Source organism: Miniopterus natalensis, chromosome 4 (genome assembly GCF_054644295.1).
Source record: "Miniopterus natalensis isolate mMinNat1 chromosome 4, mMinNat1.hap1, whole genome shotgun sequence".
Classification (NCBI taxonomy): domain Eukaryota; kingdom Metazoa; phylum Chordata; class Mammalia; order Chiroptera; family Miniopteridae; genus Miniopterus; species Miniopterus natalensis.
Window position 1 is genome coordinate 20,267,837 of NC_142084.1, and position 26,984 is coordinate 20,294,820.

General features: G+C 46.0%; 1 protein-coding gene, 1 long non-coding RNA gene and 1 other non-coding gene across 3 annotated transcripts in view; 2 read left to right on the top strand and 1 right to left on the bottom strand.

Annotated features, from left to right (window-relative positions):
* Positions 1-26,984, bottom strand: part of LOC107525377 (uncharacterized) — a 256,707-nt gene that overhangs the window by 201,489 nt on the left and 28,234 nt on the right. Inside the window, exon 4 of the long non-coding RNA XR_015714360.1 lies at positions 21,919-22,075. This is a non-coding gene — a long non-coding RNA (uncharacterized LOC107525377). The remainder of the gene's footprint in view (positions 1-21,918; positions 22,076-26,984) is intronic.
* On the top strand, positions 11,459-12,187 carry NEUROG1 (neurogenin 1). Its single transcript, XM_087815936.1, has one exon. The coding sequence runs from the start codon at positions 11,459-11,461 to the stop codon at positions 12,185-12,187; it is 729 nt and encodes a 242-aa protein (XP_087672062.1).
* LOC148093219 (small nucleolar RNA SNORA26) lies at positions 25,073-25,199 on the top strand. Its single transcript, XR_015714482.1, has one exon. It is a non-coding gene; the product is annotated as a small nucleolar RNA SNORA26 (small nucleolar RNA).

The following is a 26,984-nucleotide window of genomic DNA, read 5'->3' on the forward strand; positions in this document are numbered from 1 at the left end:
CCTGTTGCAGTGCCAGCAAGTGGGCCCACTCTCCATTTACAAGAGGTGGAGTCATCCCGTAGAAGTGTTGCAACCCAACTCCCCACTCCCTTCTCCACTAAAGGTGAAGAAGAGCTATGTATATGCACATGAGCCACACACAGGTAGACACGCAGAGGAGTGCAAACCCAGCATCCATGCACAAATCCATTCTCTCCTTGAATATCCTTTGAGCATCGACTAAGCCAGGCACTGTGCCAGGTACTGAGGGTCCAGAAAAGGTTGAAGGCAAAAAGGCCCCACCTGTGGGCAGTTGAGTGTGTCATCTTTTCTTCCCCTGTTCCCTTTCTAAGGCAGATTCCATCCAACAGACCCTTCACCTCACCCCACTGTCATTGCTATTATTAGGGTCATGCTGGGCCACTGGTGCTTCTCTATTGCATACAGCAAAAAAGACTGTTAGATCAATGCATTCAACAGCAGTCTGCTTTACTTAGATCGATAATGACTTGCATATTTCTGTGCCTGGACTTTGGAGGGGATCCACAGTGCCCGAGATGGAGTTGCAATGAGGACCTGCCTCCCTTCCTATAAGGAGCAACCATTACCTTCTCTTTCACCACACACACGGGAGCTGGGTTTTACACTTTTCCTGCTTGTCTTTCTCACTCTGGTTTGTGTCTTCCCCACCTGCCTCAGGCTCAGGATGCCTGTCACTGGGTCCCTACTTCTCTTTCACTATTTCTGCTTCAGAAATACTCACTGAAGTGTCCATTCCAGCCCTAATTAGCATCAGCTAGGGCACTCAGCACAGTGAAATCTAAGCATTATTAAGTGAGCATTCCATCCAGAATGGCCCCTTCTGTGTCCTCATCACGCAGGATGGAAAAAAAGGAATAAGGGAAACAATGACCACCCCACTCAATATCCAGATCCTCCACATTTTTCTTCCAACACACACTGCTAATTTCTCATTAGATATAACAGCACTGTACCCACTCATGAGTCCCCTGAGATCAAGTGCTGCTGGGCTCATCAGGGCCTTGTCCTCTGGCTGTCAGAACACTGTCCTTCTGGAAAGTCGGTGTGGGCGGGGTTCCCCCCTCCCACCACCCCCAGGCCCCATTTCAGATGCAAAGTGCACATATGGCTCATCTCCATCTTTGGGGGAGGTTCTGTCTAAAGTCCTCCCAAAGATTCAGATTGTATGACAAATCACGTTCTAGACTATCGCTGTGAGAAAGGGCTGGAGCATTTGCATCATTACCCCCAGACAACAGCTTCATTAGGCTGAAAGAGAGGTTTGCAGCCATGCAAGCTCCGCCACTGACCTGGGCCTCTCACTTCCCCATTGTCTGTGGGCTCCAAGGCTCTCACTCCAAACCATATGGTCCGTTTGGGCATCGCACGCTGCCTTCTGGGAAAGGCAGGCATGTTGGGAAGTGCTTGGGGCAAGCCAGAGGCCTGCCCACATGATCCCAGTGGCCATCCTGCCCCAAAGTGGGGTCAAAGTGGGCCAGGAGAAACTGGGCTCAGAGGGAGCTGTGTTCTAAAAAGCAGTGTGTGGGCCCAAGAGGGAAGCAGAAAGGCTCTTTAGCCAGAGGGCAAAGGAGATAAGAGCCTTGGCATTTGTCCCCTCAGAGCAGGAAGCTGGGCTAACTGTCCCCATACCATCTTAGAGCATGTCTGATAGCACCTTGGTGTGGAGAGCACCTGTATAGCAGTGCTCATGCTAGGAAAACCCTTTGTTTGCCTTTACCTTCCTTGTCCCCCAAGTATTTAGAGACCCCTCAAGGGCCCCAGACTACAGTCATTTCTCCCAAGAGATGATAAGCAGATCTACAATCTGGCAGGCTGAAGTCTCAGGCAGTCATTCCCCTTCTCCAATCCCTAGGACCAGGTGCCAAATCCCAACACCCTGAAAACCAGGTTGTCCCTTGAAAAGGATACTCTTGGGGACAGCTTAAAGGAAGTTGGGGGATAAGGCTGCATGAAGCACCCCAATCCCTAGCTCTTCAAAATGCCATGGCTTTGATACCCCATTTTGCTCCAAGCCTTTGCAAGATCCCAGACAGATGGAATTAAACCAAAAAACCAGCACACATAGGCCTAGCTGGGTACCTAGGGGACCCAAGCACTCCTGCCCAGAGGCGGCCCTGGCTGGCTCCTGGTGGCCTGGAGCTAGTGTGCCTTCCTCTCAAGCAATGAGCCAATGTGGACCTAGCCTGCTGTTCCTTTAAGAGTAGGGGAAGAAAACCGACTCTCTGTTTTCCACCCCTCCAAGGCCAACTGGGCGGATTAGGATCAGGATTAACATTTTAAACTCGACCAGACTTTCTGACTCAAAGATCTTCTCTCAGTAATCGTATTACTATCCCTGGGATTATTGCTTTACTCGCTGCAGAAAAGATTCTAAAATCAAATTGCTTCAAGTTCCCTCCTGTTTTCTCGTGGCTCCTTTTTGGGGGTTTGTAGCTTGTTAAGGAGACAACTTTTAAAGTCGAATCTCACTTATTATTTCTCTCCCCAGAGCCAGGAGGCGGTAAGAAGACGGGCGACACAGTTCCTTTATTCCCGCCCACGCCTGCTCCTAATTCCTGGTAATTTATCCCATATTAAAACTTCTTTAAGTAAGAATGGACAAGCATCAGCACCTGCTATGCAAATGCGGCCAAATCCAGCCCGGCCGGGGGAGTGCGCGCCCGCCCGACAGCGAGCGGCATTCAGCGCTCCCAAGGCGCCGGCGGCCTTCATATGGAAACCCGGCCAGGTCCTGACAGATTGCGACGTGCTCCTCAGGCCGGGGGCGGGGGCCGGGGGCACCTAGTGACAGAACTCCCTCCAGCCTGGAAAACGCCCTGCAGGGAATATGTGGAGCTCTCTCGTGGGTTTTTTTCACCCGTATTCTTTGTTGGCCCCATCTTTGTTTTTCTTCATGTAACGCCCTATTTTCCTGCCAACACCTAGATTCTCCGATTCCCACCCCCGCACCCCCCGCCACGATTTCATCCGTATTCTCTAGGAGAGCGTCTGACATTTCCCAGGTGTGACTAGGTCTCCTCGCTTTTCGCAGGCGCGGGGGGCACCGGGGACGCCCCCACCGGGGCCGCCTGTCTCCGGAGCGGGGCTGGGTGGGCCAGGGGTCCTCTCCCGGCCCGGAGAGCCAGCCCCAGGAGGCAGGCCAGGCTTGTGGCTTGGAGCGGGGTTCCTGCCAGATAACAAGGATTAGTTTGCTGGGGACCTTTGAAACCATTTCTGTCCTCACGTGGCTGGAAGCCGCGGCGCAGTCGTCTCTCGTGCGGCCCTAATCCCGTCACGCGGCCCTGGCGGTGATGCGGCCCCAGCCCGCCCGCCGCCCCCACGCGCTCTCCCAGGCCTGCGCTGTGGGGAAGAGCTCGGTGCGAGGGTCGTCTGCGCAGGGCTCAGGAAGACCCCCTTCTTCCAGTCAAGGAGTCTTTATTTGCGGTTCCATGAAAGCCGAGAAGCGCAGGCTCTGAGGCCAGAGCCGACCCGCGGCGGCGGCGGCGCGGCGAGGGTGGGGGGGCGCGGGCGCGGCCGGCGGCCCAAAGAGATGCAAAGTGATAAATACATTGTTTAGGGGCCGCCAGCTCGCTCGGGCCCTTCGGGGCATAGAAAATGAGGCACTTTATTCCCCCTTTAACTCGAGGGGAGTACCAATAATTCATGTATGTTATAATTCTTCATTGCCCCTAGGTAGTCTGGGAAAACTGGAAGAAAAGAAAATGCCAGAAAGTTATGGTAAAACTTAAGATGCGGCCAAAGTCGCTTTCTTTGCCCCTGCTGCGAGTGTTTGAATAAGAAGAATGCTCCTGGACTGTAACAAGCAAAAAGAATGAAGAAGACAAAAGATTTCCAGAAAAAGGTTTAGCTAGAAGACAAGGCAAGTGAAACTGAAAGGAGAAAAAAAGCACTTACAATGGAACAATAAGTGTACTAATCGCTTTGATATATTATACAAGCCCAAAGACCCAAAACATTGTGTAATTATTTATAAATGACTTCTCCACTCCTGTGTATAATGCAGAGGAAAGAATAAAACTGCAGGCTACTCTCTAAACTATTTCTAAATAGACCTGGTTCAAAAGAAGGCAGAAGTGTTTGAAATAAAATAATTAATGGTGGATTTTATGGTTGTCTCATTAAAACATTTTAATTACTACAAACAAAATGCATTTGTGTTCAAACCCAACATGAATTTATGTAGTTGAGCGTTAAGGTAGAGAAAAGCAAAAGGAAAACATTTCAGCTATTTCTCCTCTCTCTATTTATTTCTGAATTCTATCCATAATCCATTAGTTAAATTCCATTAGGATAAATTTCACTGCCACTTCTGTTTTACACACAAAAGAAAACACTTTCACACAGTTTTCCCACACTTGACCCACGGGGGTGGGGGTGGGGGGGTTAATCTCAACTGAAGACGTTCTTAAGACTTCAGAAACGTGAAAGCAGACAAAAATGAAACTGCTCAGCAAAATTAACTCTGGCTTTGGCAATATACTGTGGCAGGTGCAGCCTGGATTTGAGGAGCTAAATCTAGTGACAGCAACAGCAGGGGCTATGTTTTGTTTTTTGTTTTGTTTTGTTTTGTTTTTTAATCTAAGCCCGGAAGATTTAACTTCAAGAAATCTACAAAAGCAAAACTCAGAGTCTCTGAAGAAGATTCTGGATAGATTCTAGCCTCAAGCAGCTGATGTGAAAATGATTTCAGGCTTCATTGCTGGGAGTGGGGGTGGGGGGTTAGTACCTCTGCCTTGTTCCCTCTTCATTTCAGGGCCTGCACCCTCATGGGCCCTCTCTGCACAACTGTGCACACATACACCCCTTCTCCTCCCCCACTCTACTTTGGGCACAAAAAGGACATTGTTTCACTCAAGACTGGCCCAAACTGCAAATGCACTGCAGACCTTGGCCAGCCCAAGCATATACCAAGCTTTGAGAACTCCAATCAAATCTGAAAAATTCTTGTAGAAGGAATTGATTTGGCTATAGAATTGCCCAGTATGTTTTTAGGAGGCATTTCTTATGCAGCACTAGAATAAAGTAGATTTGCACCAGAACTTCCCCAGATTCATCCCACATGTAGGCATACTATACAAACCCAAACACATCGGTACCCAATGCCGCCAAATATGCAAGCAGACATCTCTGAGGTGGGAAATGCATACAGCCGGCACTGTATTTAGCAGGGCAGGGGCCGAGGGGGCCTCCATGGATTTCTGGAAACCATGGATAATTTGCCATTTTCCTTGCTCTGTCACTGAAAGACCCCTCTGTTTCCCCCCTCCTGCCTCATACCCTCTCCCTTTTACCCCCCCCTTACACAACTGTCATGGGTCATCAGTAAAGAAAATAGGGAATTGTTTCTCCTTTCCATTCCCCCAACCCCACCCTGCTTCTCTTAGATGGAAACGCATATCTGCGGGTGTATTTTAAAAACTCAAAGGAATTGCGTGCCTCTGGGTCCCACATCATCCTTCATCCCTTCCTCTTGAGTAACTGCACCTTTTTTCCCTTTTTTCTAAAAAGATTACAACATTTTCTTTCCAAAATTCCACCCACAAAACCAATGCCATCCCCCACTCCCCAGGTAGCTCCAGAAAGAAAATGATGGAAGTTGAGCAGTCTAATTTGGAAAGGATGGCCCTCTCCGCAGCTTTACTTTGTGCAGCTGCCTCTGTAGACACTGGCATTGCCCAGCAGCCTTATAAACTCAGTGTGGTGCACTTCTCTGTGCCCAATACCCAGATGGATGAGTGGCTGAGTAAGGTGCCTGTACTATTCACCTCTCCAATCATAAATTGCATCTGACAGCTCGTGTGTAGTGCAAACAAAGCACTTTTCCTATAACCCCATGAAATTCATACCTACATATAGGTGCTGTAGCACTCTTGAAATTAATATCCTATCTAACCAACTGATATGGATGGGGAATGATAAATCTCAGCTAAAATAATTTGGGGAGGAAGTATAAAATGTGATGGTGTCCTCCCCCTTCCCCAATACATTCAGATTATCATCCCAGCACTTGTAATTATAGAACACTAATCTCTCGGCCTCATTCCCATTATAGCATCTCTAAAAGATAGTTTGCTCTACCTCAGGCTTACAGTGTTTCTAATAAATGAAAAGAAGGGTGGCAAGGAGACCATTTGGCCCAGACTTATGTCCATAAACGAGCTCAAAGGCTGTGGGTGCTAACTCCAAATGAAGTCACACCTGGGCACTGAGACACTGACAGGGCTAGAGGAAGAAAATGTGCAAACACAAATTTAAATCTGGATCCATCCTGAATCCCCATGCCTACAGGCACTATAATTCAATGTTCCTTTTAAAATCCTGAAATTGTTTTGTGAACAGCACAGACTGTTTTGTATTTTCATGTGTTGATCACAATAATTTATTACATGTAAAGATTTATGATTTGCCAGTATTTTTTCCTCTTTTAGCCTTGCTTCATTAAAAAAAATAATAATGATAAAAATAAAAAATAAAAAAACAACACCCAAAATCCAAAAAAAACCTGAAAGACTTGCTCAACCCTGAGAGCTTCTCCTTCCCATCTCTCCAGAAAGTTGGTTCCTTCATCAGTGTGTTAACATCAGAAAGGTCCTCTCAATAACAAACTGAAATCACTTCCCTGGCTAGTTCCATGATGGTCTTGAATCAGATCTCCAGAGCTGCCCAGAACAGTTCTGTACCTTCTGGGCCCTGCATCCCTTTCAAGGAGCCTCCCTTCACCTCAGCCCCCAGCTGTCAGACAGGTAGGCAAAGCCATAGGAGGAGCCCACCTTGGCATTATGTGTTGCCCCTCAGCTGTCACGAACATGCCCAATCTGCCTCAAGGGCTTAGGCAAGCACAGGATAAAAGGGTGGGTGGTAAAGCTAGATACTTATTCCAATATGAGGGGTAAACAGACACTCTAGGTATCAGCAAATAGTGACCACAGCATGTGATCCAGATTTCCAGATTCTAATTCTGAGCATCTGAGATGGAGCCCCACAATCATCACTACCACCTCAGGTGACCACAGTGTGAGAAACTCTGGCTTAATCCAGTCTCCTAGAGACAACTGTCCCACCCCCTACCCTTGCCCCCCCCCCAGCAGATTGGCAGCTGGATGGTTCACACATCAGGCAGCCAGAACACCTGGCGCAGCCCTCGCCACCTTGGCACCGCTGTGGCTGGATTTATTGCATGCACATTGCATCGTGTTGTGCTCTGGGAATGGGAGCTTCCACAGATGTGCTCTGACTAGGCACCAAGGGATCTGGGGTGGGAGAAACTTTCATCCTGCCCAGCAATGATCCATATCCTCTTGAAGGGCCAGCCTCTTTCTCTTGAGAAAACCCTGAGCCTCATAGAGAACAGGTCTGAGCCTAAGCTACCGTCTCATTCTCATCCTCCCAGGGTTCAGCTCCATCCTCATTGGGTCCCTTATAGGAGGGGTCCCCAAACCTCAGATGCACTTATGAAAAGCACCAGGGGCAGGCACTAATGTTCAGGGAGGAGCCGCCACATACAATGCCCAAGAACCAGGAGCAGTCAGGACAAGGCTAAGATGCCACATGGTCGGGTCACTAAGGCAGAGGCAGAGGAGGAGACAAAGGCAGGCAAGAGCACAGTCACTGCTAGCTCCTAAGGTGCCTTTGTGCACGTGTGAAAAGCACAATTTTCTGGGCAGAGCAGTCCCACATCAGGGTGCATGGCTTGAAGGTCGTGGAGAAGCTAGATTTTAGCCACCACTTGCCCTCAATGTCCTTGTGCAGTAAACCACTGGAACAACTGTGACAGCCCTACTAAGAGAGAATAGCAGGAAAAGGAGACAGAAAGGAAGAAGAAAGGCCACCATGGCCATTCAAGGCCCATCACAATTGCCCCCTACCCTCCTCTCACTGGCTCCCCACAGAAGGCCCATCCAGGCTGGCCAACAGATTGCTGCCATGGTTCATCCCCACTGCTCTTCTACCTAGATTATCTATTCACATCCCACTCATCCTTCAAGGCCTCCTCAAGGCCCTCTCTGCCAGGAAGCCTTTTCTGACCACCCCCTTCCCTTTGGGGGGGGGGTGCACAATGCTCCTAGATTTGTTCTCTTAGTGGGCCCTCAGCACTTCTCTCAGCCAGTGACCATGTCTCTCCTGCCCTAAGACTATATAGTATGTCTGACTCTCCAAAGACACCTGGTACAGGGCAGCATGCAGTAAGCACTCACTGTATATATACTATGATGGAAAAACATGGAATGAGGGCTGAAAGGACTCCTGAGTCTGGCCCTAGTTTGACTACCAGTGATCTCTGGGGTAACCTGGAGAAAGGACCTCCCCATCTTCCACCTCAGTTTCACATGTATGAGGTGCAGTGGATGGATGATCAATCTCCAAGAGTTCTGTTGGCAAAGAAGCCTAATCTTACAAGACTCAGAGTTCCTGGCCCCCATCAGCCAGGTTTTCACCCTTGTTACTTCAGTATCTAGCACAGTACTTGGTCCAGTGTGGCTCAGTGGTTGGAGCACCAGCCCATGCACTGAAGGGTCAAGGGTTCGATTCCCGCTCAAGGGCACGTACCTGGGTTGCAGCTTCAATCCCTGGCCCCAGTTGGCATACGTGCAGTAAGCAACAAATCGATGTGTCTCTCTCACATCAATGTTTCTCTCTCTCTCTCTCTTTCTCTCTTCCTTCTCCTCCCTCCCTTCCACTCTCTCTAAAAGTCAATGAAAAAAATATCCCCAGGTGAGGATTAGCAAAAAATAATAAAACAAAAAAACAAAACAAAATAGTCAACACTATGGTATATGGATTGTCTCAGTCACTATGCTTTGGCAACCTAAGCATTTAACTTGATGTTTATTTAGCAAACTACAGATACCAAACATGGACAACTCAAGTAAAAAAAAAAAAAAAAAAAAAAGCCCTACTAGGAAAAGACCTACTATGGGGTTCCTCGCACAATCAATGGGAAAGCTGGAAACAGACGTGTGTGTGTGTGTGTGTGTGTGTGTGTAGAACCACAGCTGAAGGCAGGCATGGGGAAGAGCTAAGTCAGGACTCCCAGGACTCCCACTGGCTCCTGGTCACCTCTTCTACTACTGGTCACTGCCTAACCCTAACCAGTTGCTGCCACTACACAAATGTACTCTGAGCTGCCACTAGCTCAGAGCCTAAGTTCCAAGTTGGGCATGTGACTGTCACATGCCTACACCCTAATTGCCATAAATGAGGACAGAGGTGCTCATATGTTCAAATTCCTCAATAGAAAGGCTCTTCAGGTGCAAGGCAGCCAAGAAATGACAAATGGCCACTCTGATGATCCTGTTCCCCTGACCAAACAGATTCTTTCCTCTAGGAATATGGGAAAGGACCTGTAGTACATTGAATAGTGGCTCCCAAAAGATATGTCCACCTAGAATCTCAGAATGTGAACTTATTTGGAATAAGGGTCTTTGCGGCTAGAATTAAGGTAAGGATTTTGAGATGAAATCATTCTGGATTGGGGTGGGCCCTAAATCCATTCACAAGTGTCCTTATAAGAAACAGAAAAGACGACACAGAAACACAGAGGAGAAAGAGGCAGAGACTGAAGTGGTACAGTCACAAGCCAAGGAATGCTAAGTACTGCCAGGAGCCACCAGAAGCTAGGAGAGGCACAGAATGAATTCTCCCTCAGAACTTCCAAAAAGAGCCAACCCTGCTGAAGCTGAACCGTGAGAGAATAAATTTCTGTTGTTTTAAGACCCCTAGTTTGTGGTAATTTCTTATGGCAGTCTCAGGAAAATAATATGGAGATCCAAAGATGTCATCAAGTTGAAGCTGGTGGGAGTGGATTGGGGCCATGGGAAGCTGAAGCAGGGAGAGAAACAAAGGCAAGAAGCAGGCTGAGGACACCTGGGCTACTGCAGGTTCACACAAATGCCAGTAGCCCTTGGGTTCCTTGAGATGCCCAGTAGCACCAAATAATTTCCCTTTTCTGCTTAAGCTGACTAAAGTTACTTTTTATGACTTCTAAAACACCTAAAGCCTCATATATGACCATATCCAACCCCCCCCCCCCAGGTGGGAGTACATGTGGAATGCAGCAGGGGAAGGGAGGACTGCGTAGAGTCCATTGAGCCAGAAGACAAGCACTGGTCAGCCAGCCAAGGTGAGCTCTGCCTCCAGAGAGCACCCCTCCAGAAAGGGAACAGTGTCCTAGGCAGGGTCTTCTCTGAGGACAGCAGGCCAGGTAAAGTACTGAGGCTACCACCCAGATATCATGGGGAGGGGAGTAAAACTTTGAGAGGGGCGCTGTTACCCTCTCTCTTGTGCCAGGAAATTCCTGTCCCCTAGGTGGCTTCCACTGGAGGAGGCCTCAGAGGATGTAAGCAAAGAGACTGGAGGGCAAATGGGGGGGGAGGGGGAGGCTGCAAGGGCTCCCTGAGGGGTATTTGGGGAAGTAGTGGGTGGGAAGAATCAGCCAAGGTTCCACCAACTTGGGAATTCATCCGTTCCTTTAGTTTCTGAACAGTTCCCCCACCCCCGCCCCCAGATGAAGATGAGCAGAGCCATCCCCCCCGTCTATTTGGATGGGGTTTTCCCGGGTTCCTAGGTTGCTGCATTTCACAACCATTCTTCTGGTGCTCCGTTACAAAAGCGCCTTGCCAAGTATCCCACGAAATCTCACGTCAGTCTCAATAGGATAGGCTTTGTGCACCATTTTACAGATGGGGAAAGTGAGGTTAAATCACCTGCCCAAAATCATGCAGCCTGAAAGAGGAAGCGAACCCTGGACCCCAGCTGGCTCCAGGCTTCCGCTACTAGCAGCGCCGCTCACACTGTCTTGCGCCCCGCCTCCGCGTCCCACCCCAGTGAGGGGCGCCCGGCCCGCCCCTGGAGAAGCGTGCCTCCGAGGCTAATCGCCAGCTGCCCCGCCTCCATTTGCACCGCTTGGAGACGCCCTGGAGAGCTAAGCTCAGAGACAGCTCCAGGGCCGCGCCGCCGCCGATTGGCCCGTGGTAATTACGGGCACGCTCCGGGAGGGGGGAGGGGCAGAACGGCCCCCCGCAAGCATAAATTATGCAAATACCCGGGCGCCGCACGGGGCTGACCTGCCGCCTAGCTCCATTCACCCGGGCTGCCTCGGGGGCGGAGGTGGCCAGGGAGGGGGGCGCCTATTGTTGTGCCGGGTACTTAAAGGATCCTGAGGCCGGTCGTGTGCCACACTCGGTACTCACACGAGCTGATCTGATTGCTGGTGAGATCACTCGGGAGACCGGCTGGAGCGTGGCCCCTGCAGGCGAGGAGAAGAGGCCAAGTTTCCAGTGCGCCACTGCGCCCTTCCAGGCCTTCCTGCCCGTAGCGGGCGCAGAGTAAGCCCGGGCCGTTCCAAAAGTAAGTGCGCCCCAGCGGTCCTGTCCTCAGCCCCGGCTCCTGTCCTCTAAGCGCTCTCTTTATCTGTCCGTCGCTCCTGCCCTACGCAGAGATGCCAGCCCCTCTGGAGACCTGCCTTTCAGACCTCGACTGCGCCAGCAGCAGCAGTGACATGTCCGGCTTCCTCACCGACGAGGAGGACTGTGCCAGGTTCCAACCTTCAGCTTCCGCCTCGGGGCCACCTGTGCCGGCCCTCAGGGGCGCACCAGGGATTCCCGGGGTGTCCGATACTCCCCGGGCACAGGACAACGAGCAGGAGCGGCGGGGGCGCAGGGGCCGCGCACGAGTGCGCTCCGAGGCGCTGCTGCACTCGCTTCGCAGGAGCCGACGTGTCAAGGCCAACGACCGCGAGCGCAACCGCATGCACAACTTGAACGCGGCGCTAGACGCGCTGCGCAGCGTGCTGCCCTCCTTCCCCGACGACACTAAGCTCACCAAGATCGAGACGCTGCGCTTCGCCTACAACTACATCTGGGCTCTGGCCGAGACTCTGCGCCTGGCAGACCAGGGGCTGCCCGGGGGCGGTGCCCGGGAGCGCCTCCTGCCGCCGCAGTGCGCCCCCTGCCTGCCCGGGCCCCCGAGCCCCGCCAGCGACGCCGAGTCTTGGGGCTCCGGTGCTGCCACCTCCCCGTGCGCCGCTTCCTCCTCACCACTCTCTGACCCCAGTAGCCCTGCTACCTCCGAAGACTTCTCCTACAGTCTCGGCGACACCCTTTTCTCCTTCCCCGGCCTACCCAAAGACTTGCTTCATACAACGCCCTGTTTCATCCCTTACCATTAGGTCCTTTTTGGACACTATTACCTTCCCCCTCACCCAGGCAACAGGCAGTGGTAGAAGGAGCCCCAGCTGTGGCCTCGGCCTCCGGATCCCCAGTCTAGGCGGAGGGAGGAAGCGGGAGCTTTAAAGGGATGGGGGATACCTGAGCCGCTTGTTAGGTCGCTGCACCCTCGCCATGGCTGCGCCTTGGTCTGTTTCTCCAGCCCTCATCCCCAGGCCCTTCCTGCCCGCCCCTAGACAGCCTTTCCTTTTGCACTTTCTGAACTCCACAAAACCTCCTTTGTGGCAGGCTCAGAGCTGACCCCAGCCACTACTTCAGTGTGATTTAGAAAAGGGACAGATCAGCCCCTGAAGACGAGGTGAAAAGTCAATTTTACAATTTGTAGAACTCTAATGAAGAAAAACGAGCATGAAAATTCGGTTTGAGCCGGCTGACAATACAATGAAAAGGCTTAAAAAGGAGAGACAAGGAGTGGACTTCATGCATTATGGATCCCGACCCCCACCACTGCAGGCTTGGTCTAGGAAGAACCCCAGACTCTTGCCTAGCTATTCAGGCACTGGGCTAGAGAGTACTTTAATTTATTCAAGATGCTTCATTCATATGAAAATGTATTTTTGTACATAAAGAGTTTATTCTATTATAATGAGCTATCAAAGTTTACATTTTTGTACTGCAGATGTTTTGTGTAAATAAAAACTAAGTCACCGAGTTTCTTGCCTAATGTTGGTGTCTCTCTTGGGCCTTTCTTTCCTTCCCCTGGCCGGTCAACTACTAAAGTGAAACACTATCCCCACCTACTTTCAAACCCTACAGTCCTGTTTCAAAAACAATTAAAAAAATAAAATACACCTGATTTCCACCAAGAATTGGATAAAGACAGACTAGGGAGTTTGTGATCCATCATTTCCTTTCACCTTGTAAACACAAGGGAGATCTTTCAGGCTCCCCATAAGCCAATTAAGACTTTTTAGTGGGGAATTAGCCCCGGATACTCAGCTACCTGTAGAGGTAGGGGCGGTGGGAGAGCCTTTCTTTTGAGGAACTCCACATCAGCTGGCTCTGTGTTTCAAAGAGAGGGGGATTAAAAAGATCAATACAGTGTGACCACTGGCTAGGAAGTCCCAGTGACAGGTGGGCCCAGCCTAGACAAGCAGAAGGGTCCACTCTTATAACAGCCTATTTAGAAGGGGAAATTGACTTGTAAACAATGCCTCCAAATTGTTATCCATTGAGGCTGGGATCACCCTGACTGTGAGGTGTAAGATGAATTACGCTGGTGTGGTATCCCTGGGTGAGGTGTGCAGCTGCCTGAAATTGTGAGTTAGGGTTCCTACACCTCCCCTCCCACACACACACATGCTGTGCCCACAGTGGAGATGGGGGGGGGACAACATGCAGTGGGCTCAGACCTGGCTTGCTCAGCCAGTCCTTGGGGGCAACAGCCAAAGCTTTCATTTGCTGCCAGAGAAATCAGTGGCCCAAACTCAGTGAGGATTTTTCTGGCTGCAGTGTTTCTCTGTTGTTTGACAATTAGCTAACAGCACTGGCCAGTAGTAGCTTTTGTTTTAAATTTCAGAATGTGGATACTTGCAAGAGATCGTTACGAAAATGCTGTTGTTGCCTGTTCCCCCAGCTCACAGGTTACCCCACATTAAAACCAAAACTGCCCCCCCCAGGGTTGCCCCTTTTCATTAACATAATTATCTACTGGGAGGAGGTAGAAATGAGTTTGTGAAAATAGTATTCTATAGTGTTAGAGAAGTCATATCCATTTAGGAGGTGAATAGAAGCATAGTGCCAGAAGTAAGGCCACTAAAGGCATTTTTCCTTGTGGAAGTGTTTTCCCTTCTCACACACATGTCCTGATGAGTTGGATCCACAGATTCATATGCTGGGCCCCCAAAAGGCTTCACTAAGCCCAGCCATGGGCAAGGAGCTCCCTTTCTGATAAAAATGCTTTTTGGAAGGTTCTGGAAAGTTGGGTACCTTCTCTAACTGACCTCAGAGCAGAGAAAAATAGTTGACCAAGAAAAGCTTCAGAAGTTATGAGGGCTCAGAACATAGCTGCTTCTGCTAAAAGCTCCAAAGAAAAAGTTGTGTCTCTTGAATGACCCTGCCTGGGGCCCCGCTCTATTGTCTGTCTCAGAATTAATTAACTCTACTAGCTTCTTTGCATTTTCCTATAGCAAAAGACACAAATGTTCCACATCAGATTTTCTGCTCTCTAGCACACAGGATGCTTGGAAGTAACTATCTCCAGCTTTCTAAGGGGCTTAGACTGGGTCTGTGAGAAGGGCAGATGCTCTATGGAGAGTCTGCTCATCCATGGTGTAGGTGCACATGTTTGGGCCAGGGGAAGAGAATGCCCCACTGTGTTTATCATTGTGCAAAATCCTTGGGAAAACCAGCAGCAAACACTGTGAACACCCCTGGAGCTCATGGCTGTAGTAGGAGCTTTGTCTCATACAACTGCACACAGCCAGCCCTGAAACAGAAAATGTTACCACCACCACTGGGACTAAAGAAGAGCAAACCATATGCCAAATTTTGTTGCCAAAATAGGCTAACAACTCAAGGTGCAGAGCACCTTCCATCTAAGGAAACATCTTTAACAATTGCTGGGGGCATTCTAACCCTGCCAGTTAATACTATTCTTCGAAGGAAGCAACTATGTATATGCAGCCCTTGGAGCTCCCAAGTAGAAGAAAAGAAGAAAGGTGATTAAAGGTCCTTATCCTCAGCTCAGGGGCCTCTTTCTTCCTGCAGCAAACTCTTATTCATCCACTGGTATCTGTGAAGGCAGTATGGGGGTTACTGGAGTAATCAATCACAGAGCATAAAACTTCCCGTTGACAGCCATATTTCACTTCCTCAACAGATTCTTCACTGAGAAATTATCAGGCACTTAGGAAGGTTTATTTTTTCTCTACCATGATCTTTCTATTTGCTTCTGTCCTGGTGTAACATGTCTAACTGCTTCCAAGCCCTTCAGATACCAGAACAAGGAAGACTGGGACAGCACAGCAAAACGAAGCATTCACTCAGTCTCTCATTTCTTTAATAATCTTTCTCTCCCCATTTATTTAATTTCTTATTTTTTAATTTATCATTTTTTATTTTCAATTACAGTTGACATACATCATTATATTAGTTGCAGGTATACAGCCAGTGACCAGACATTACATAACTTAATAAGTGCTCACCCCAATATATCCCACACCTATCCAGCACCATGCCTAGTTATTAGAATATTAACTACATTCCCTACAATGTACTTTACATCACCATGACTATTCTGTAACAACCAATTTGTATTTCTTAATTCCTTTACCTCAAGAGCATAAAAAAGAGCCAGTCAGAAATGAAGGATACACTAACCGAAATAGAGAAAAATTTACAGGGAATCAACAGTAGAGTAGATGAAACTGAGAATCAAATCAGAGATTTGGAATATAAGGAAGCAAAACACACCCAATAAGGACAGCAAAAAGAAAAAAGAATAAAAAAATACAAGGATAACATAAGGAGCCTCTGGGACAACTTCAAGCAATATGCACATCATGGGGGTGCCAGAAGAAGAAAGGGGGGAGGGAGGGAGAAACTGAAAACTTATTGGAAATCATAATGACAGAAAACTTCCCTAACTTGGTAAAGGAAACAGACATCCAAGTCCAGGAACCACAGAGTCTTTAATGACCTTTATTAAGCCCTGCTGTGTGCTGAGTACCATTCCAGGCACTGCAGTGACCAAGACCAAGTCCACCCAAATCCTTTAATTTACATGTTAGTGGCGAAACACAAAATAAACTGATGACAGACTGTGGTAAATGCAGAGGATAAAAAAATGAAGTAAAATAAAGAGACAGTGAAATGCCAGGGTGGGAGGGAGGTTGCTCTTTTAGAAAAGATGGTCAGGGAGGGGTTTTTCTTTTAATGCAAGGACCTTTGAGCAGAGGCTCAGAGGCAGAGAGAAACAAGCAAGCCATGGCAGTATCCGGGGGGGGGGGGGGGCAGTATCTGAAGAAGGCCCCAATGGTGGAAAGCCCTGGCCATGCCACCTGTATGAAAGAGAAGAGGAGGCTGACATGACTGGAGCAGAGGGCACAAGGGGGACAAGGATGGAGACACATGAGGGGCTGTGCAAATGACAATGAGTTTTGTAAACTACTATAAGGACTTTGTCTTATTTTTTTTCTCGAGCTAATTTGAGGGCTGAAATCAGGAATGATGTGAATTGACATACTTTTTTTTAAGTATGTTTTTTTTAACTGACTTCAGAGAGAGAGGAAGGAAGAGGGAGAGAGAGAGAGAGACATGGATGTGAGAGAGAAACACTGATCAGCTGCCTCCTGCATGTCCCCTACTAGGGATCGAGCCCGCAACTCAGGTATGTACCCTCAGCGGCAATCAAACCAACAACCTCTTGGTGCATGGAATGATGCTCAACTAACTCAGCCACACCAGCCAGGGCCTGACTTATATTTTTAAAGACCACACTGGTTGCTATAGGGAGAGCAGACTTTAAGGGCCAGGGTGGAAGCAGGGACCCAACTAAGTGTCTGCACATTAGTCCTGAAGAAAGCCTTACAGTGGTAGAAGGGGTGAAGAGTGGTCAGAACCAGGACACCTTTTGAAGACAGAAACAATAGGATTTGTTTTGGAGCATGAAAGAAAGGTAGAAATCAAGGATGGTCTGAGGATTTGGGCCAAGAGCAATGAGCATGCAGAACCCATCCCAAAAAGTCTGTTACAAATGTTAAAGAGGAATGGTGAATTTTGCCTGAAACTGCTCATTTAGGGACCCATAGCAAAGATGGAAAAATGAGTTGTAGTGTACATAAGATATAGACAGACTGGTACTCAAGAGAATAACTTTTTCTGGGCTGGAAGCCTAAGAGAAATGCCTCAGAAAATTCATAATGAAGGTAGAGGGAAGGGTCTCATGATGTCATGGGTAATGTTCTCAGTGACATCATCATCATTAATGTCACCATCCTAGCTAACACCTTAAAGTACTTACTCTGTGTTCTATGCACTGTTCTAAACACACTACACACATTAATTCATTTAATTTTCACAAACCATGAGGTCAATAATATCATTTTCTCTATTTTACAGATAAGGGAATTGAGGCACAGAGAAGTCAAATAACTTTCCTAAGATCACACAGCTATTAAGTAGTAAAGCTGAGATTTGAACCCAAGCAATCTGGCACCATCATTGCTGCTTCTTAGATTGTCTCTCAAGGAAAGCAAATGAAGTATGGCTAAAAAGCATCATGGGCCATAAGCTTAGCTTCCTGAGGACCAGCCTGATCCAGGAGTAAGCTTAACTATAGCTATAGGCAGTGCCACAGTTTCCATATAGAGCCTTTGACTGAATTCCTCCCAGTGTACCAGCCCCATGCCAAGCTGCACAGCAGGCTGAGTGGAGTTTCCCCTCCCCTCACCCACCACTCTTAGGGCCTGTGGACAGGACACAATCTGAACAACTTTATCCAGCAGCCCTGCCTAGAGGCAAAGATGAGTTGCTCGAATGTGCCTTTTCCCCACTGAGGTTGAGGTAGACTGCAGAGGGTTTGGGGTAAGTTCTCTAAGGACCTGGGGTATCACTACTTCAGTTTGCAAGGCCAGCAGGGCTAAGAGCCCGGTGGTATCCTGTTATGTAAAATCAGCCTCTTTACCATTCACATCTGTGGGAGCTAGAAAGGCCCCACACATCTTATACCAAGCATAGACTTTCTTTAGAAAAAATTTTGGGGCCTGGCCGGGCGTGGCTCAGCAGTTGAGCGTCGACCTAGGATCCAGGCAATCAGGGTTCAATTCCCAGTCAGGGCACATGCCCGGGTTGCGGGCTGCAGCCGATCAATGACTCTCTCATTGATGTTTCTATCTCTCTCTCTCCCACTCCTTTCTCTGAAATCAATAAAGATATATTTTTTAAAAAAAAGATTTTGGGGATTGCTTCAGCCTAGGCCAAGCAGGGAATTGAGGCTTTAAAGTTCCACATCAAAGAACCTAATGGTGAAGATTGCAGCCTGGAAGGTGCTCTTTCCAACTTCCACCAATTGCCTGCATCACCCATAAACCAAGAATAAGCTCAGGGTACATTTGACTTTTGGAGCTGTCAATTCCTAGGGATGGCTCAAGAAAAACACTCCACTCCAGCACTGCTGCCCACTGGGCTGATGGTCAGGAGCCAGGCAACCCTGGTAGCAGGATGCTAAAACTAAACACTGGGGTTTCAGATGCTGAGCTTACACCATATTTCTTGCAGCAGTTCGATGCCAATACTGATTGCCTGGCAAGGCCACTCTTGTTCAGGTGAAGCTTATTGTGCCATTGACCAATACATTTACTTCCCGCCTTGAGAGCGTGCGACAAGTGCACCCAGCTTATACCAAGGTGGTCTGAAGTCAGAGATATAAGCACAAGAAAGGGGCCAGAGGATGCCACTGTTTTGTCAACTCAAGTTTTATCTTTGCTCCGTCTAAAGAACTGCAGTTTGCCCTTAATAATATGCTGCTTGGTTCTATTAGTTTACACTCACCCCAACACAACCTGGATACCTACTGTAAACCCAGATGTGAGCTTGGCAGATTGTACTATTTGTTCACAATTACTGGTTCCCTCTCCACTTTCACCACACTCTCCTGTAAGTCATTAATGCGCCCTATCCTATTGACATAGGGCTTAGTCATGCAACTGGCTTTGGCCAATAGACTGAGAGTAGACATGGGTTAAAGCACATGTAAGCAGCTTTCATTGCACATGTATAGTTTGTACTGCTTTCTGCATGAGAACAGCATGACTAAGAAAGTGGCCACCCTTTCAGCTTGAGTCCCCAAATGAGAACTACCTGCTCAAATCCCTGTGTCAGGGCCTGCTTCTGGGAGAACAAAAAAACAAGATAGGCCAGATCTTAGACCCATTCATAGCTTTTACTCAAAGAAACCTGATAAACACATTGCGTACCAAAAACCTAGAGCTGGCTCTTCCTAGAACAAAATCCAGATGCCTTGGCTTGTACACCCACCCAACCCCTCAATACCACTTAGGCTTGGACCATAAGAACCCTCTCATCATTGCCCAAACACAGCAGGGCCCTTCATGGCTTTGTGTCTTTCTACCCACCTGCCTCCTATCTGGCTACCAGCCTCTCACTCATCCTTCAAATTGCAGCACCCAATGGGGCCTCTTCTGTGAAGCCTTCTCAGACATGGTAAGCTGACTTAGTCACTCCATCCTTCTCTGGGCTCCTACAACTCAGGTCACTCTCCTGATTATTGACCATACTGTGAACATATCAGTTTCTGAGGGACTTCAGACTGCTTAAGCCCAAGATACATGCCTGAGTCCTCTACATGCCCCCAGAGCCTGCATCTCATCCTTCATCTGTGAGGCTCCTTTGGAGCAGTTCACAACTTCACTGGAAAATCACCAAAGTGTCTCTCAGTCTTTCTGAGAGGGTTTGAAGGTGGCCCAGGCCAAAGAGGGTAAGTTGACTTTGCTCAGTCTTCCACTTTGTCCTAGGCATTTTTCCTGAAGGAAGAAGGCCATAACCCTGCAGACAGCACCAGGGGAGGGGAGGGGTGTATAGGGGGGAAGTTTAGGCATTCACCCAGGAAGACAGCCAAGTAATTCATCATCTTGCTTTTGTTTCCACCACAGATCAGACCAGAGATGTACAAAGAATCATCCAGTAAAACTTTCTTCAAAAAACCTAGATGTCTGAGTGTCACCTCCAAAGATCTTCCTTCAGAATATCTAGAACGAAGCCCTGGCATTTGTATTCTTTTCAAAAGTGCAGACATTTAATATGCACAACAGGATTAAGAACCCAATGGTTTATAAGGCACTGTGCCACCCACAAGATCCAGTCTGTTCCCCAGGTGACCCCAATGGAGTTGGAGCCAGATGTGCATACACCAGGAAAGCCCCCCTGCCCCCACTCCCTGCATATTTCCCTCATATGCTCATGGCACACACACAAGGAGATGGTCCTGGGCCTCTCCCTTCAGATTTCTTACCATCCTTAAATTGACTAACACCAAAGATAGAGCCAGTAAACCTCACTGTTTTACAGTGATACCCAACTGCTCCAAGCCTACAATCATTTTAGATTTCACTTGTTTGGAGCCTGGTAACAGAAACTGCTGATTACTGTATTCACTAAAATCCATCCCTCTTCCTAGGCACATGATAATACTACATTTTCCAGAATTATTTGCAGTTAAGCATGATCCTGTGACTGGGTTCTCTTCACTGGATCATGAGTGAAAATGTTGCAAGCCACTGGGACTACACCTTTATGACAATGGTGGGAACCTGCACTTTTGTGTAGGATATAGGAAACTACCAAGAACATCATTCCCAGTCTAAAAATGAGAAAAAGTCATAAAATCAACAAAATCATAACTTTTCTTCAGCTAATCAGAGATGTGGGGTCACAAGGCAATTAAATAAAGTGAATTACAAGAGAGGAAAATCCCTCCAAGGAGACAGAGCATGTGAACTGTTTCACCTTGCAAAGCATGGGGGAGAGAGGTGGCTGCCATACAAGCAGGTAAGAAGTCAAATGTGAACTAGTGTTAGTTTGGAATAGAAGACTTCACACCCACTCACAAGCTCTTATCCATGGTTCTCACAAGAAAGATCAGGCCAGGGCAAAAGACCAGAATGCATCTCCTCAGTGGTGAAGGTGTCCTGGAAGTGATTGCTGCTTGAGAATAGGCACAAGCCCTACTCACTTTCCCAGATACACTATAATCAAATCGAAAGCAATAAGCCATCGAAGAAGGGGCATTATCCTCCATATGGTACAGACAAAGATCTATTGCTTTGGGGGAGAAATAGAAGCTAAACCCAGCTATTTCTGGTAGACGGGTGGGAAACTGCCTCAACCTCAGGATAAAGGCAAAGATCAATTGCTGGTGGAGAAGATACAGAACACAACACCCTCTCTTTTGGGGAAGGGTCAGGATCCTACATCAAGAGTAACCAAGGGTCTGCTACAGAAAACAGGAACTCCTTCCCAAGAACAACCACAGATATAAGACAGAGTTTTGGAGATAAAGAACTAGAAATCTCCACCCAGGAAACCAAGATGCACAGGGCTTGCCAAAGATTTAGGCTGGCTCCCCTTTATAAACCTAGCATTGAGAACAAGCAACATCAGTCTAGTATTAGTGAGAGACAAGAGCTCAGAGAGAGATGCCCCTCTGAGGCACAGGCAGGCAAGAATGGCTAAAAGCTGAGAGTGAACAGGAACATTGAGAAAAATCCTCTGGCAATCCCCTCAATAAAAGTACATGGTAACAAAAGCCTATTTCTGAAGAAATTGGAAGTCTGTGGTGCACTGAAGTAATAAAAAAAAACACACAAACCAGGTTCAGCTCCTAACTAGATTAACTGACTATTGTCTCTCCATATCAATTGCATGACAACCAAAGAAACATGTCTAGAAATAAAATTATTTACCTTAGTGCTTACTATTCCTCTACACATGCTGTCCAGTATTATTTAAAAATTACAAGATACACAAAGAATAAGAAAAACTCACTCCCAAGAGATATAACAATCAATAGATCCAGGTATAAATATAATCCAGATGTTGGATTTTTCAGATAGGAAATTTAAAATAACCATGATTAATATATTAAAGAATCTAGTGGAAACTGTGGACCAATAAGATAGACAAATGAGGAGAGTGATTATAGAAATTGACTTACGTGGTTATGAAGTCTGAGAAGTCCTGCCATCTGCTGTCTGCAAGCTGGAGAACCAGGAAAGCTAGTGGTGTGATTTAGTCAGTCTGAAGGCCTGAGAATAGGGGGCCTTGATGATGTAGGTTCCAGTCTGAGTCCTAAAGCTTGGGCTTACGATGTCCTAGAGAAGGAGAAAATGGATGCTTCAGTTTAAACAGAGAGAGCCAATTCATCCTTCAGTCACTTTTTTGTTTTATTGAGGCCCTCAATGGATTGGATTATGCCTGTCCCTGCTGGTGAGGGAGATCTTTACTTACAGCAGTTTCCCCTTATCACGAGACTCCCAGTGATGTCTGAAACCACAGATATTTAAACCACAGATACTGAAGCCTCTATATATTATGTTTTTTCCTACACATACATACCTTTTCATTTAAAGGAAGCACTTCACAGCTTCTCTTTGGCATATTCGAATTCCCAGCATGACCACTCTTGCACTTTGGGACCATTATTATGTTAAAATAAGGGTGACTTGAACACAAGCACTGCTGTACAGTGACAGTGGATCTGATAATCAAGGTGGCTACCAAGTGACTAATGGACAGGAAGTGTCTACAGTGTGGAGATTCTGAACAAAGGGATGACTTACATCCCAAGTGGAAAAGATTGGACCATGCGAGATTTCATTATGCTGCTCAGAACAGAGCACAACTTAAAACTCATAAATTGTCTATTTCTAGAATTTTCCATTTAATATTTATGGATTGTGGCTGATCACAGGTAAGGAAAAACTGCAGAAAGTAAAATCACAAATAAGGGGGACTACTGTAAACCTACTAATTCAAGGCCTGATCGCCTTCTGAGACACCCTCACAGACACACCCAGACATAATGTTTTATCTGGGCATCCCTTAGCCCAGTTAAGTTTACACATAAAATTAATTATCACAATGCTTGAATAAATTGGGAATTTCAGCAGAGACATGACAACTATCAGAATGAGTCAAATTGAGATGATAGAAAAAAACATGATTTCAGAGATGGAGAATTCCTTTCATATGCTCATCAGTAGCCTGTACATAGCTAAGGAAAGAGTCCATGACCTTGAAGATACTGTCAACAGACTTTATCCAAACTGAAACACACACACAAAAGTGGGAAAACTGAAAAGAGAAAAGTGGGAAACCCACCACTGATACAAATTAAAACTTGAATCCATACAAATAAATGAATAAAGGAAAATGGTAAAAAAATAAAATAAAAGTAAAAAGCCCTTTTGAACTTACTTTAAATCAGTTTAACAGGTAATTGTATTAAAACAAAATGAATAATACTGCATTGTGGGGCTTATAACATATGTAAAAGTAAAATGTACAACAAAAATAGCTTAAGTAATGACAGGGATAAATGGGAATATACTCCTGTAAGATTCTTTCACTTTACATGAAAAGGTATAATATTCCATGATGGCAGATTCAACTAAATTAATAATGTATATTGTAAATCCTAGGAGAAAACTACAAAAAAATTTAAAAGAGGTCTAACCAATAAGCTAATAGTGGAAATAAGAGAGACTAATAAAAACATACGATTGATCTTTAAAAAGTGGAAAAAAGAAACAACAGATAAGACAAACAGAAATCAACTAGGATGCCAGTAGATTTAAATCCATGCATCAATAATTACAATAAGTACAGATTACATTAAAAGGGAAATATTGCAATATAGGATAAAAAAAGATCCAATATATGTTATTTACAAGAAAATTACTTGAAATATAAACATATAGATGACTTTAAAAGAATGGAAAGGGAAAAGGTATGCCATGGAAATACTAATAAAAGAAGCTACAGTGGCTATATTGATATAAGACTTAAGAGACTTTAGAACAAGGAATATATTCAAGGATAAGGAGAGACATTATATAATGATAAAGGTATCAATTCGCCAAGAAGATACAATCCTAAATATGTAAGCACTCAACAATGAATCTCCAAAATACATCAAACAAAAACTGATATAACTGAAAGAATAAACAAATCCACAATTATATAGACTTCAACACTCATCACTCAGTAACCTAAGTAGACAGGAATTGTATATATGAAGATCTGAACAGCACAATTAACCAACTTGATCTAATTACTCCACCCACACTTCAACAACAGAATATACATTCCTGTCAAGTACACAGGGAACAGTCACCAAGGCATTCTAGGCCATAAAACAATTTCAATAATTTAAACAAATTCAAGTCATACAAAATATGTTCTCTGAAACAGCAAATCCTTAAATAATTGGAAATTAAACAGTATATTCCTAAATAACCCATTGTTCAAAGAGGAACCAAAAAATTTGAAAATACTTTGAACTGGATGAAAATGAAGGCACAATATATCAGAATTTGTGGGATGCTGCTAAAACAGTCTTGGGGGAAATTTATAGTATTAATTTCTCATATTAGAAAATAAGAAAGATTTTAATATCTTAATATCAATAATGTAAGTTACTTCTTAGGAAAATAAAGGAGAAAATCTGATTCAAAGCCAGCATAAAAAAGGGCATACTGTCCCCTGAGCTTTGCCCGCCCTGAGCTCCTCTGCTCCCGGCCGCCAGAACAGAGGTAGAGCAGCCCTTGGCGACCCGGGGACTTGGGGCCTTGTCCGTCCCACTCCGAGTAAAGCACAAATGCCTGGAGGGTTCACATGGCAGGCCCAGGCGCTGCGACAAGTTTGCGCTTTGCTTCCCCAGGGCGCACCCCAGACTAATTTGTAGCGGGTTGATTTTCGGGTCCCACCAGGTCTGCCCGGGCCAGAGTCTGTCCCAGAAGGACCTTGGGCCTGGGGAGTTTGCCTCCAAGGTCTGTAGGGATGCAGCAGCCTGAGTTCTAAGTGCAAGTCAGTCTCCGTTCTTGAAATGAAATGATCCAAGCCCAGAGCACGTAGCAAATGACGACCAGAGGTTTCCTGGGTGCCGGTTTGGTGGAAAGTCCGGAATCTGCCTCTCAAGGGTAAAGGAAATTTTCATTCCCGGGCTCCCGCTGGGCAGAATAAGTGCATCTAATGGGTTTCGGACTTGTTAAAAAGAACCAACCCCTGAGATCCATGGTAAACTGACCAAAGAGGAGTGCAGGAAACAGTAGAGAATCCTGAAAAAAAACCCCAAGTCACCCTTCTCTGTGCCCTTTTAAGGTTGACACAGTGTCTTAGGAGGCTAACAAAGAAGAGTAAAAATGAGTTTCCATAAAACCCAGAGAAGAGATGGTAAAACTCCTTCCTCTTTGGATCCTGTCTGGAGTCACAGCTAAAAAAAAAAAAATAAAGAAGAAACAGGACATACTAAGAAAAAAAGCAAACTTCAATACAGTTGGAAACAGAAAGCAATAGGGAAAACCGACAGAGCCCAAAGCTGTTTTTTAAAATGACAGAAATCTTTCAAGATCTATTTCCCATTTTATGATGTTTGAATCTCGTTTCTATATGCTTAGTAATTGATCTGATTGATCCGTCCATTTGTACGTTTTTTAAAATTCTTTATAAATATTTCAGAAACTTAGAAAAGTGTGTTGTGTGCTGCTCTCTGGGGCAAGTTTATCTGAAGTCTCCCAATATTTTCAAAGATTTTTGTCAGTATTTCAATAATCCAATCAATAACAATATATTGGTTATGAGAATGTAGGAGCCAACAGACCAAACCAAATTTATCTTTTCCTTCAATCTGATATATATGTAAGTAAATTAGATCCATCTGTTCTACCGAAAGGACTCAGCATTTAATGATTTGTGTGTGTGTGTGTGTGTGTGTGTGTGTGTGTGTGTGTTTAGTGTCCTTTGCTTTCCAGTTCAAAAGGATGGCATTTCACTATGGAAAACAGTATGGAGGTTCCTCAAAAAATTAAAAATGACTTTTGACCCAGTGATCCCACTTCTAGGAATATATCCTAAGAGTCCTGAAACACTAATCAGAAAGAATATATGCACCCCTAGGTTCATAGCAGCGCAATTTACAATAGCTAAGATCTGGAAACAGCCCAAGTGCCCATCAGTAGATGAGTGGATAAAAAAGCTGTGGGACATTTACACCATGGAGTACCATGCAGCTGTAAAGAGGAAGGATCTCGTACTGTTAGGGACAGTACTGATGGACCTAGAGAATATTATGCTAAGCGAAATAAGCCAGGCAGAGAAAGGCAAACATCACATCTCTCACTTATATGTGGAATCTAAAGAACTTAATAAATCAATGACATGGAAGCATAGATCAGACAGATGAATGTCAGAGGGATGGAGGAGGGTGGGTGGGTAGAGGGGGAGAGATTAACCAAAGAATTTATATGCATATATGTACAACCCAAGTACACAGACAATGGTGGGGAGGGGGACTGGGGAGGGGGATGGGACGGAGTGGAATGGGTCATTGGGGAGAAAGAGGGACATCTGTAATATTTTAAATAAAAAAAGTTAAATTAAATAAAAATAAAGAAAAAATTAAGAACTTAATAAACTAATGAACAGAAATAATTCAATGACATGAAAACATGGATCAGACTGACGAATCTCAGAGGGATGGGGGGGTGGAGGGGGAGAGATTAACCAAAGAACTTATATGCATATATGCACAACCCAAGGACATGGACACTGGTGTGGTGAGGGACAGGGGAAGGGAGTGGGACGGGGTGAAATGGGTCAATGGGGAGAAAAAGGGACATCTGTAATATTTTGAACAACAACAACAACAAAATCCATAGTTTGTTCTGGAGACTCATGATTCAATGGCAAGAATTGTAACTGTACAATGTAAAATGCAGAGTGTGATGGCACTAAATGGATAAAAAAAAATTTTTTTTTAAAAAGATGGCATTTCTTTAAGAACAAAAGATTGTACTGACAAAAACCCTAAGAATATTTGTTAGTGTCTATAGGTATATCACCAGTCTCCAAACTCTGAATCTTGAGAGCTCTGACATGATCTAATCTGATCTTGGGTATTTTATTTTGATCCCACATCCCTTCTTCATAGTTCAGTTCTAGTTCCCTTCCATAATATGTGCTCATACTTCTTGGCTCTGGGTTTAACATTTCTCATTCTTC

Coding starts and splice junctions, on each gene's coding strand:
- NEUROG1 (XM_087815936.1), top strand. CDS start 11,459: ATGCCAGCCCCTCTGGAGACCTGCCTTTCAGACCTCGACTGCGCCAGC.